We start from the raw sequence: 12,079 nt of genomic DNA, 5'->3' as shown, positions 1-12,079 counted from the left end.
GACGACGACTCGATAATTATCACAGAATAACATGAGGCATTTCTATTGGATTTTCATTTTGAAAGCTTTAGATTTCCTAACGCTTTTTTGGTGTCACTGCCAAGCTTTTTCAAAAGTTCAAAAATGGTTCAAATGGCTCTGAGCACTATGGGACTCAACTGCTGTGGTCATTAGTCCCCTAGAACTTAGAACTACTTAAACCTAACTAACCTAAGGACATCACACACATCCATGCCCGAGGCAGGATTCGAACCTGCGACCGTAGCAGTCGCACTTTTTCAAAAGTTAGTAAACTACCGAAACCATAGTCATAGTATCTGAATACAACAGCTAGTATCTGTTATTGAATACTGAAAAAAAGAACTGAATTTAGATCTTCTGTTCTTCTGGCAAGGCTCGTTTTCGATGCTGTCTAAATAATTTAATTTTACTAGCCTTATTCTACTCGGGTAATTTATTTTTGATCCAGGTCTCCCTACCACACAAAAATTCATGCATGGCGATCATTTTATAAAATTTCATGCCATACCAGGGTTTGTTCTAATTCTTTCACACAATTCATTCATTAAATATAATTATTATTACTGATCATAAAGTCGCTTTCGAGGCTTTTAAACTGAATTATTTTCAGTTTTAAAATAATAGACCTGTTCCCGTTGAGGCTGTTTGAATTTAAAAAGGGAATTTCATTAACAAAACAAGTTGTCTTGCCAAGTAGTATCACATAGATAGTCGAAATATTCACCCTATGCGTTACTAATCTAATCAAGTTAAGGGACATATACACATGATGATTAAATTTAGAATACTATGCAGTGTGACCACAGATGTCACATTTCACCACTATCGCCAAACAATGCACGTCCGGTTGAGTGGATTTCGATTAAAATGAACAATAAAGTATAATTATCTTAAGTTTGAGAAGACTATCCAGTATTATAGCCACCAGAACTTAAAATTATTTCGTAATATTCAAAGACTGTCCTAGGGCCTGTGGTGAAATAAAGACACTGGACAGAACTGCTCCAAAATTGTGACAAAGTCACTTTCAGTATAGATCGATTCCAAACGGCCGTAAACCTGTAACCTTGATGAAACTATGAATCACAAGTAGATCGAAGCAGGTTGTGGATTTTAGTTTCTACTGCTAGGGGCTCGGTTATAACAATTGTTGTATTTAGTCCTAAGATAGGTTTGATGTTTCTCCACACGCTACTCATTCCTGCTCAGCCGGCCGCGGTGGTCTACCGGCTGTAGGCGCTACAGTCTGGATCCGCGCGACTGCTACGGTCGCAGGTTCTAATCCTGCCTCGGGCATGGATGTGTGTGATGTCCTTAGGTTAGTTAGGTTTAAGTAGTTCTAAGTTCTAGGGGACTCATGACCACAGTAGTTAAGTCCCATAGTGCTCAGAGCCATTTGAACCATTTGAGCCATTCCTGCTCAAGACCCTTCTTCTCTCAGCAAGTAGTGCAGCCTACATCCATCTGAACCTGCTTACTGTCTGCTTGCCTAGCCCTCCTTCTACAGCTGTTACCGACCACACGTACCTGTATTACCAAACTGACGATTCGCTAATGCCTCACCGTGTGTCGTATCAACCGATCCCTTCTTTTAATTCAAGTTCTGCTACAGACTTCTTTTTTTACTAGTTCTATTCAGTACCTCCTTACTAGTTACTCGATATACATACCTAACCTTCAGTATTCTTCTATAGCACCACATTTTAATATTTCTGTTCTTTTCTTGACTGTATTGGCTATTGACCACGTTTCACTTCCATAAGAGGCAACATTCCAGACAAATATTTTCAGAAGATACTTCCTAACACTTAAATTTATATTACATGTTAAAAAATTCTACGTTTTCAGAAAAGCACTCCTTGCTGTTGCTAGTCTGCATTTTATACAGGCTTTTCTTCGACCATCGTCAGTTGTTTCCCAAATAACAAAACTCATCTACTACTTATAGTGTCTAACTTTCTAATCTAATTCCCTTAGCATAATTTAACTAATTTGCCTACATACCATTACTATTGTTGATATTTATAATCTCGTTTCATGACACTATCTATTCCATTCAATTTCTCCTCCAAGCCCTTTTCCATCTATGGTAGAATTAACCGCGCATTATCAACGTCAAAGTTCTTATTACTTCTCAATAAACTTTTATTTCATTTCCCCAAATTTTCATTTATTGCTTGGCCAGTGTACAGTTTCAATAACATCGAGGATGTTATTTCTCAGCCTCAGCTTCGCTTTCATGTCGTTGCAATCTTATAGCGGCAGTCCGGTTTCTGCTCAAGTTGTAAATAGCTTTTCGCTCGCTGTTTTCATTTCTGCTACTTTCAAAATTTTAAAAAGTACATTCCTGTTAACATTACCAAAAGCTTTCTCTTAGTCTACAATACAAATGCTTTCCTTCTGTCTGTCTTGTAAGGTAAACCGTAAGGTTCTATTGTTTTCAACTGTTCCTACATTTCTCTGGAACCCGAACCTTCCTCCATCATTAAATACTTCCTGTCACAATTTTGCAGCCACGACTTATTAAACTGATGAACTGATGATTCTGTAATATTCATAGCTGTTTTCTTTTTAAATTGGGCTTTACAGACGTAGTTGTCGTTTTCGTACAAAGATTGGTTTGCTGCAGCTCTCCACGCTAATCTCTCCTGCGCAAGCCTCCTCATATGTGTGTAACCACCAGAACGTACATGATCTCCCTCTGCAACGTTTACACCCTCCAGCCCAATTCCTTTCATTACCAAACTGGCAATTCCTTGATTCCTTGTGATATGTCCTATCAACCAATCACTTATTTAACAAATTTACTTTGTCATGAGTTCGATTCAGTACCTACCCATATGTTGTTCGATTTAGCCATCTAACCTCTAGCTTTCTGATCTAGCGCGGTATTTGTAGGCCGGAAAAACATCGGTAGATGTCAAACAGTATGGAAGAATAAAATGGAAAGACCAAGAACCAAGTACTCGGATTAAAAACGGTATCAGACAGGAGCACAGTGTCTCGCCCCTACTGTTCAACCTACACATCGAAAAAGCAAAGACAGAAATAGAATGAAGATTGATGAGTGGGATTAAAATTCAGGTTGAAAGGATATCAATGATAAGATTCGCTAACGACTTTACTACCCTCAGAGAAAGTGGGAAGAATTACAGGATCTGCTGAATAGAATGAGCAGCATAATCAGTAAATACTGCGTATTGAGATAAAATCGAAGAAAGACGAAAGTAATGAGAAGTAGCAAGAGGAGGACAGCGAGAAACCCATCATCGAAATTAGTGATTGCAAAGTAGAGGAAGTAAAGGAATTATGCAACCTAGGCAGCGAAGTAACCCATGATAAACGGAGAAATGAGGACATAAAAGGTAGACTATCACTAGAAAAAGAGGACATTCCTGGCCGAAAGAAGTTTACTAGTGTCAGAGATAAACCTTAATTTGAACAAAACATTTCTAAGAATGTACATTTGGAGAACAGCTTTGTATGGTAGTGAATCAAAGACAGTGGGGAAACCAGAAAATACACTACTGGCCATTAAAATTGCTACACCAAGAAGAAATGCAGATGAAAAACGGGTATTCATTGGACAAATATATTATACTATACCTGACATGTGATTACATTTTCACGCAATATGGGTCCATAGATCCTGAGAAATCAGTACCCAGAACAACCACCTCTGGCCGTAATAACGGCCTTGATACGCCTGGGCATTCAGTCCAACAGAGCTTGGATGGCGTGTACAGGTACAGCTGCGCATGCAGCTCCAACACGATACCACAGTTCATCAAGAGTAGCGACTGGCGTATTGTGACGAGCCAGTTGCTCGGCCACCATTGACCAGACGTTTTCAGTTGGTGAGATATCTCGAGAATGTGCTGGCCAGGAAAGCAGTCGAACATTTTCTGTATCCAGAAAGGCCCGTACAGGACCTGCAACACGCGGTCGTGCATTATCCTGCTGAAATGTAGGGTTTCGCAGGGATCGAATGAAGGGTAGAGCCACGGGTCGTAACACATCTGAAATGTAACGTCCACTGTTCAAAGTCCCGTGAATGTGAACAAGAGGTGACCGAGACGTGTAACCAATGGCACCCCATACCATCACGACGGGTGATACGCCAGTATGGCGAAGACCAATACACGCTTCCAATGTGCGTTCACCGCGATGTCGTCAAACACGGATGCGACCATGATGATGCTGTAAACAGAACCTGGATTCATCTCAAAAAATGACGTTTTGCCATTCGTACACCCAGGTTCGTCGTCGAGTACACTATCGCAGGCGCTCTGTGATGCAGCGTCAAGGGTAACCGCAGCCACGGTCTCCCAGCTGATAGTCCATGATGCTGCAAACGTCGTCGAACTGTTCGTGCAGATGATTGTTGGCAAACGTCCCCATTTGTTTACTCAGGGATCGAGACGTGGCAGCACGATCCGTTACAGCCGTGCGGATAAGATGCCTGTCATCTCGACTGCTAGTGCTACGAGGCCGTTGAGATCCAGCACGGCGTGCTGTATTACCCTCCTGAACCCACCGATTCCATATTCTGCTAACAGTGACGGGATCTCGAACAACGCGAGCAGCAATGTCGCGATACGATAAACTGCAATCGCGGTAGGCTATAATCCGACCTTTATCAAAGTCAGAAACGTGATGGTACGCATTTCTCCTCCTTACACGAAGCATCACAACTACGTTTCACCAGGCAACGCCGGTCAACTGCTGTTTGTCTATGAGAAATCGGTTGGAAACTTTCCTCATGTCAGCATGTTGTAGATGTCGCCACCGGCTCCAAACTTGTGTGAATGCTCTGAAAAGCTAATCATTTGCATGTGACAGCATCTTCTTCCTGTCGGTTAAATTTCGCGTCTGTAGCAGGTCCTCTTCGTGGTGTAGCAATTTTAATGGCCAGTAGTGTAAGAGAATCGAAGCATCTGAGAAGTCGAGCTTCGGAATGTTGAAAATTAGGCGGACTGATGAGAAATCGGCAAATAAAGGAACAAATCGGAAACGGTGACAAAAAGAACGGAAACGACGACAGGACGTTTGCTGAGACGTCAAGGAATAACTTCCATGGGACTAGAGAAAGCTGTAGCAAGTAAAAACTGCAGAGGAAGAGAGATTGGAATACATTGAAGAAGTTGGCACAGTAGAGGTATGCGTGACGGGCCGCATGAAACCAATCAGCAGGCCGATGACTCGAAAATACAGAGCGAGTGATGTAGCCGCGCGAGTGCTGTTGGCAGCAGCAGCAGCAGCCAGAGCCCTGTGGCTGGCTGTGCCTCAGAGCGCACAGTGTTTGCGCGCACTAATTCAGACTCGGAACGGAGTGGCGCAGGCCGGCGCCGAATCACGGCGAGGGCGCGTATCAGCGGCGCGCCCATCTCGCAGGCAAACTCAATTTTCTGCCTTCGCGGGGCCTCTCGTGTTTGGTATAAACGTTACGCGGCTCGGCAGTCTGGCAGTCTGGCGGCACCAGCAATAACGCAACCGCGCTGCCGCGATAATACGGCCTGCCGAGCTACTGGCGCAGCGGCTCGAGGCGCCAGCCGCCGTCTTACACAATCCCGCGCGCCCCAGAAGGCCCGCGGCAGCAGGCGAAGAGGAACAATCCCAACAGCGCAGCTGTGATGCTGCGGAGCACCGCGTACGGCATGCGTTGCCAGGTCAGCGTATGTTCCGAAAGTCGTACGAACGGATATTCTTCTAGAGCACGGCTTTCCAACCACTGTTACCTATCAGAACCCCTTGGAGAGCATTACAGATAAACACCAGTCCTAATTGTTCAATTTACATACAAAAAAAACCACTATTTCAGTATACATATAATTCGAAAACGATGCTTTGCTGATTAACATTGTTCTTATGTGAGAAACATAATATAAATGTGAGATTAATACTGTAACTAATCGAAAGAAATGTAGCACATGGTCAGGATATACCAGTAAACCTATCAGTATAAAATTACTACAGCAAATTAAATAGAACATATAAATAAAGCATGTTAATTGAATCTCCGATATATGTTAGCACTGAAATTCAGGCACTAGTTGATTTGTTATAAACAAATTTAGAAATGTAATTGTTATCTGTAACATAATTGGTCAGAAAATGTTATATTAACTCGTAACTAAGTTGGAAATAGGTTCACTTTGTTCAGCACTGAGATTGTAAATTTTTAGCAATGTGTATCTCATATTCGGTTTAACTTTTAATTGTGATTTTACATAAAATTGTAATTTTCATTGCAGGTAATTGTTAACAAAAGTATCAATAGAGGTCACGCAAGCGCCTTCGAGCACTCGTTTTTTGGCTAGGGTTGCGAGCAAATGTATTGTAGGCACACTCTTTTGTTGACTGTTGTGAACTCTGTGTCGTTTGATGTCAACTTTGGGTACATGTAATGTAACCGGTACGGTTCACCAGGCTCGGACACCAGAGTCCAGGAAATATATTGGTGTTAAAACTGCACTGTACTTTGGAATTTATTTGGGAGTCTTCCGCAATCCTTTTCATAGGCTGAACAGCGACGAGACATGAATCCAGGAATTTTACAAAACCCCGAGAACTAAACAGCTCTCAATGTTGGTAGAATTGACGTGAAAACAACACCGCATCGACTGGGCATGTCACTCAAAACATTTGCAACGCGGAGGTGGAAAAATATAAACATCTCAGCGGCCACCTTTCACCGAATCGTGTAAAATAATGAGTAAAACTATTGAATAAAAATGTGAAAATCAAATTCATCACTGTTTTTTTTCGTGTGAAAAACATGTGTACTTTTACTTCAAGTCGTATCCCCAAGCAGCCTTTGCGGTTCCTAAGTGAGGACGTATACGCAGTTTAGTGCCGGAGAATGCGGCTTCTCTGATCGACTGTTAAGCAACAATACGGGGGTCGTTTGTGCCCCAGCTCACGGCGCTAGATGCGCTGAAACCTTTTACGCATGCGCGGAGCGAGCTTTGTCGACCAATCACAGCGCTCGCTGGCACATATGCGGTCCCAGGCATCATTAAATGTTAAACTTGCTCCGTCAGTGCACTACCTATTTCATAAGTCGATTTTTGACCAGTTTATCACTTCTAACATGGATCGGTGGCTGAAGTCAGGATCATTGAAGAAGGGTGCAGTTTCTCCATCGCCTTCAGAACAAGGGAAGTTTCCAATTGAAATGAATGAGGAGGGAGGACAACCAAAGGAAGACTTTACATACATTTGAACATTTTTCTTCGGATTACACGAAAAACCACACCCAACCACCCACCCACCAACTCAAACCCGCACACACACACACACACACACACACACACACACACACACACACATACGACTGTTACGAAATATGCATGCTCCTTACACAAAAGTAGCCAAATAGTGGGAGTGAACAGACCAATAGCGGCAGCTTGTCAACAACGAACAATTTGGACGTGACGTTGATTGCTCTTGGAGGAAGACAGCTCCATCGTGTGAAATTTCAATTACCAAGTAATTTTAATCAGGCTATAGTGTGTTGAACAAAGGGAGTAAATCCACTAGTAAGTGTCTGGATACAGTGGGAATTCAAACTGGGTCGTTAATTTCAAGTTGTTTTCATTCATCTCTACACCAAAGACTATTGATACTTCGGGGGGGGGGGGGGGGGGGAGGGGGGGGTCATTGGGAACATGGCATTTCCATTAAGAAGCTTTCAGTTCCCATGGGTTTCGCTCTGAAATTTAAATTTACTGTGCTCCTGACTGACTAGGTGTTCGTCATGGATTTTCGAAAAGGTTGGGAAGCCCTGTTCTAGAGCAACCAGTCAACTTCAGAAATGTAACAGTGACAAGTGGGACCTGGGCGCTCAAAAATACTATCGTGTAGTCCAAATACACATGGAGCAACGAAAAGATTTGGCCAGACCCTCAGCACACATTCCTCGTTCACAGAAGTGAGACACTAAAAGCATTGGGCGCGTTTTGCTTTTTGGGCAGCAAAACTACCTGACGATGGCCGAAGAAAACAGAATATACGAGGCGTGTATTTAAGTAATTGCCGTTTTGAAATTAAAAAAAGACGTCCTAAGATATCTCAATAATTCTATTTTTACATGAAAGCCTGTACCTCAATCTACGCACTGACGCCATTACAGCCTGATTCTTCCTTGTTTACGTTGCGTACTGAGTGTTTAAGATGCCTCTGATAATCGTGAGTCCCGCCGACTTTGAAGTACGGGCTGTTATAAGATTTCTTACTGCTAAAGGCCTAAAAGCGATAGATATTCATCGTGAGATCTGTGCAGTTTACGGAGAAAACATTATGAGAGATGGAATGGTAAGAAAGTGGGTGAGAGCATTTAAAGATGGCCGCACAAATGTGCATGATGAACAACGGAGTGGGCGTCCTTCGGTTGTTAATAAAAGTTTGGTGCAGGAAGTGGACAATAAGGTGAGAGAAAACAGACGCTTCACGATTTCCTCCTTGCGGGATGACTTTCCTAATGTTGCGCGTAGTAACTATAACAAGTATTTGTGGTTTGAACAAACGACAATCACACTGTGTTCTGGTGTAGTGACTAGTGTTTTACTACGTTATTTGTGGAAAATATTTGTTACAGTTACATATGCATCACAATATCTCAGCATGATGCGGAGAACAGAAGTGCTTGCCACACGAAAAATGACGAGCTGCCTGTAATAATTAACACAAAAATGATCCAGAAAATTCATGTTCACTAAATGTGAAGAATAAAAAAAACGAAAATCCACTGATGATAGCACAGTGGTGCCGAAACATGTTTGGGTACTGAGAAAAACGATGTTTTGCATACCTGGCGGACCTCACACCCAAAAATTTTAACTGCAAACATGGCCAATACAAGGAGCTGCAAATCCGAAAGATGGCAAATGTTTTATTACTCGCAAAATTTTTCTCTTCGCGTGCTCGAGAGATATTTCGGTGCTGATCCGCCGACGGCTGGACGCAGCAGGCTGGCGGCCGGCTGCCGGTGAGTGGTGAAAGTGTAGAGTGGACGGCGGGTACTCACCCTCGTAGACGACGAGGTTGGCGGTGGCGCTGACGGCGTCGCCCACGCCGTTCTCGGCGTAGCACTCGTAGGCTGCCTCGTCGCGCTGCACGCGCACCGGCTCGATGCGCAGCAGCGAGCCGCCCGCGAAGTCGTGCAGCAGGTAGCGCGACTGCGTGTTGGACATGCGCTTGCCGTTCTTGCGCCACGTGATGCTGGGCGTGGGGTCGCCGCGCGCGCCGCACACGAACGCCGCCACGCCGCCCGCCTTCACCGTCAGGTCGCGCGGCCGCTGCGTGATCTCCGGCGGGTCTGCAACACGGCACCGCACACGCGTCCGTCAGCACCTGCCCCCGCTAAAATCTGCCATACACAGTCAACAGTGCGACAGCGGATGATCTGCGCGGCAACTGTGACTAGCTGCTTTATAATATATTTAAAAATTCTACGTTCGCTTCAGTTTTTGTTCGTTCCAACTTACGCTTCCTGCAAATGAAGAATGTTCATCACCTGACCGTTTCTGCTTTCACTTACAAAGCATCTTCTGAGATCATTCTGTAAATACGGTATACATAATGTTCCTACATTTTGTTATTTATATACAGTTTGGATTCCGGAGAAAGTTGGACCATGCGAGGCAATACTGACCCTACGACTTAACTTAGGATGAGGAAACGCAAACCTACGTTTATAGCATTTGTAGACTTAGAGACAGCTTTTGACAATGCTGACTGGAATTGTCTCTTTCAAATTCTAAAGGTGACTGGGATAAAATACAGGGAGCGAAATGCTATTTACAATTCGTACACAAACCACATAGCAGTTATAAGAGTCGAGGGGCACGAAAGCGAAGCAATGAATTAGAAGGGAGCGAGTGTTACGGAAATGCTTCAGCAACTCGGGTGGGAGTCTCTGGAGGAAACGAGGCGTTCCTTTCGTGAATCGCTACTGAGGAAATTTAGGGGACCAGCATTTGAGGCTGATTGCAGTATAATTTTACTGCCGCCAATTTATATTTCGCGGAAAGACCACAAAGATAAGGTAGGTTAGGGCTCGTTCAGAGGCATATAGGCAGTCTTTTTTCCCTCGTTCTGTTTAGGAGTGGAACATGGAGAGAGGATGCTAGTTGTGGTACGATGTACTCTCCGCCACGCACCGTATGGTGGATTGCGGAGTATGTATGTAGATGTAGATGTAGGGTTGTACCCTATCTCCGATGTTAATCAATCTGTATATTGAGCAAGCAGCAAGAGAAACAAAAGAAAAAATGGGAACAGGAATTAAAGTCCAGGAAGAAGAAATAAGAACTTTGAGGTTTGCCAATGACATTGCAATTCTGTCAGAGACAGTAAAGGACCTGGAAGAGCAATTAAATGGAATGGACAGTGTCTTGAAAAGAGGATATAAAATGAACATCAACAAAAGCAAAACGAGGATAATGGAATGATGCTGACGAAATCAGATAAGGAAACGAAACATTTAAAGTAGCAGACGAGTTTGGGAAGCAAAATAACTGATGAAAGTCGAAGTAGGGACGATATAAAATGGAGACTGGCAATGGCAAGAAAAGCATTTGTGAAAAAGAGAAATTTGTTAACATAGAGTATAGATTCAAGCGTCAGGAAGTCCTTTCTGAAAGTGTATGGAATGTAGCCACGTATGCAAGTGAAACATGCAAAATAAACAGTTTAGACAAGAAAAGAATAGAAGCCTTCGAAATGTCGTGCTACAGAAGAAGGCTCAGGATTGCAAGGGTAGATCACGCCAGTGATGAGGAGGTACTGAACAGAAGTGGGGAGAAGAGAAATTTGTGGCACACCATGACTAGAAGAAAGGATTGGTTGGCCGCGCGGGATTAGCCGAGAGGTCTAGGCGCTGCAGTAATGGACTGTGAGGCTGGTCCCGGCGGAGGTTCGAGTCCTCCCTCGGGCATGGGTGTGTGAGTTTGTCCTTAGGCTAATTTAGGTTAAGTAGTGTATAAGCTTAGGGTCTGATGACCTTAGTAGTTAAGTCCCGTAAGATTTCACACACATATGAACAAAGGATCGGTTGGTAGAATACATTCTGAGGCATCAAGGGATCACCAACTTAGTACTGGAGTACAATAAGAACTGTAGAGGGAGGCCACGAGATGAATACAGTAAGCAGATTCAGAAGGATGTAGGGTGCAGTGGTTACTCAGAGATGAAGAGGCTTGCACAGGATAGAGTAGCGTGGAGAGCTGCATCAAACCGGTCTTTGGACTGAAGACAACAACAACATACTGCCTGTTACGCACAGCTGCTTTCGCGTACCACTAGTGTTCTTATGCGGAGTGATGGTGGGTACGTCAGCTACTGCACGTGCAACAACGTCAGCTGCCCTCATGCGCCTGCTTTCCACGACGCGTCACGCGCAGTGTCGCTGTCGAGCGATGCGTGCGCAGGAGCGCGGGCAACAGCGCCCGTCTACGCTGCGTGATGTTGAAGCAGCTATGCATTATACAATGTGTACATTATGCAACAAATTTAACAATTTTTAACATAGTTTATGGTTACTAAAGTTAAAAAAGACGTTACATTCCCCTCTATGGGGTCGAAATCATTTCCCTTTCTAAATGTCTAAAGCAGCCTAAGTTCTTCCTCAGGGGTCAAGCTATATCTGGACCAAATTTCATCGAAATCGGTTCAGCGGTTTTCTCGTAGAAAGATAACAGACAAACACACTTTCGCATTTATAATATTAGTGTGGATTAAAAAACAGTTTTCTCTTTATAAATGTTGCTGTAGAATTTACTTAAATTTTCTTTCCACACCTTCTGAACACTGATTTTTTCCTCCGTGTCAACAGAGGTGGAAGTTAAAATAAAATTGGTTTTACTTTCTTTCCCCTTTTCGCGATTGTTCGTCTTTGCGAACTGTAATTTCATATGTCCCACGTTCAGCACAAAGTTTTTGCGTCTTCATTCGTAAAGAACCAGTAGTATTTCAATGACGTCGAGTTTTGCTACGTTTTACAAAATTATGAGCAAGAAACACAAACACAGAAAACGTGTGTTCGTAATCCGAAAAA

General features: G+C 43.4%; 1 protein-coding gene across 3 annotated transcripts in view; it reads right to left on the bottom strand.

Annotated features, from left to right (window-relative positions):
* The window catches only part of LOC124790089 (tyrosine-protein phosphatase Lar), a 537,690-nt gene extending 528,412 nt beyond the window's left edge, over positions 1–9,278 (bottom strand). For all 3 annotated transcript variants that reach the window (XM_047257655.1, XM_047257656.1, XM_047257657.1), the window contains exon 1: positions 9,050–9,278. In XM_047257655.1, the coding sequence (XP_047113611.1) occupies positions 9,050–9,215 (166 nt within the window). In that variant the 5' untranslated portion in view covers positions 9,216–9,278. The remainder of the gene's footprint in view (positions 1–9,049) is intronic.
* Between the last annotated feature and the right edge of the window lie 2,801 nt (positions 9,279–12,079).

The sequence above is a fragment of the Schistocerca piceifrons genome, chromosome 3, assembly GCF_021461385.2.
Source record: "Schistocerca piceifrons isolate TAMUIC-IGC-003096 chromosome 3, iqSchPice1.1, whole genome shotgun sequence".
Taxonomy (NCBI): Eukaryota; Metazoa; Arthropoda; class Insecta; order Orthoptera; family Acrididae; genus Schistocerca; species Schistocerca piceifrons.
Note: the sequence above shows the minus strand (reverse complement) of the source record. Positions and strands in the feature narration are given on the sequence as shown.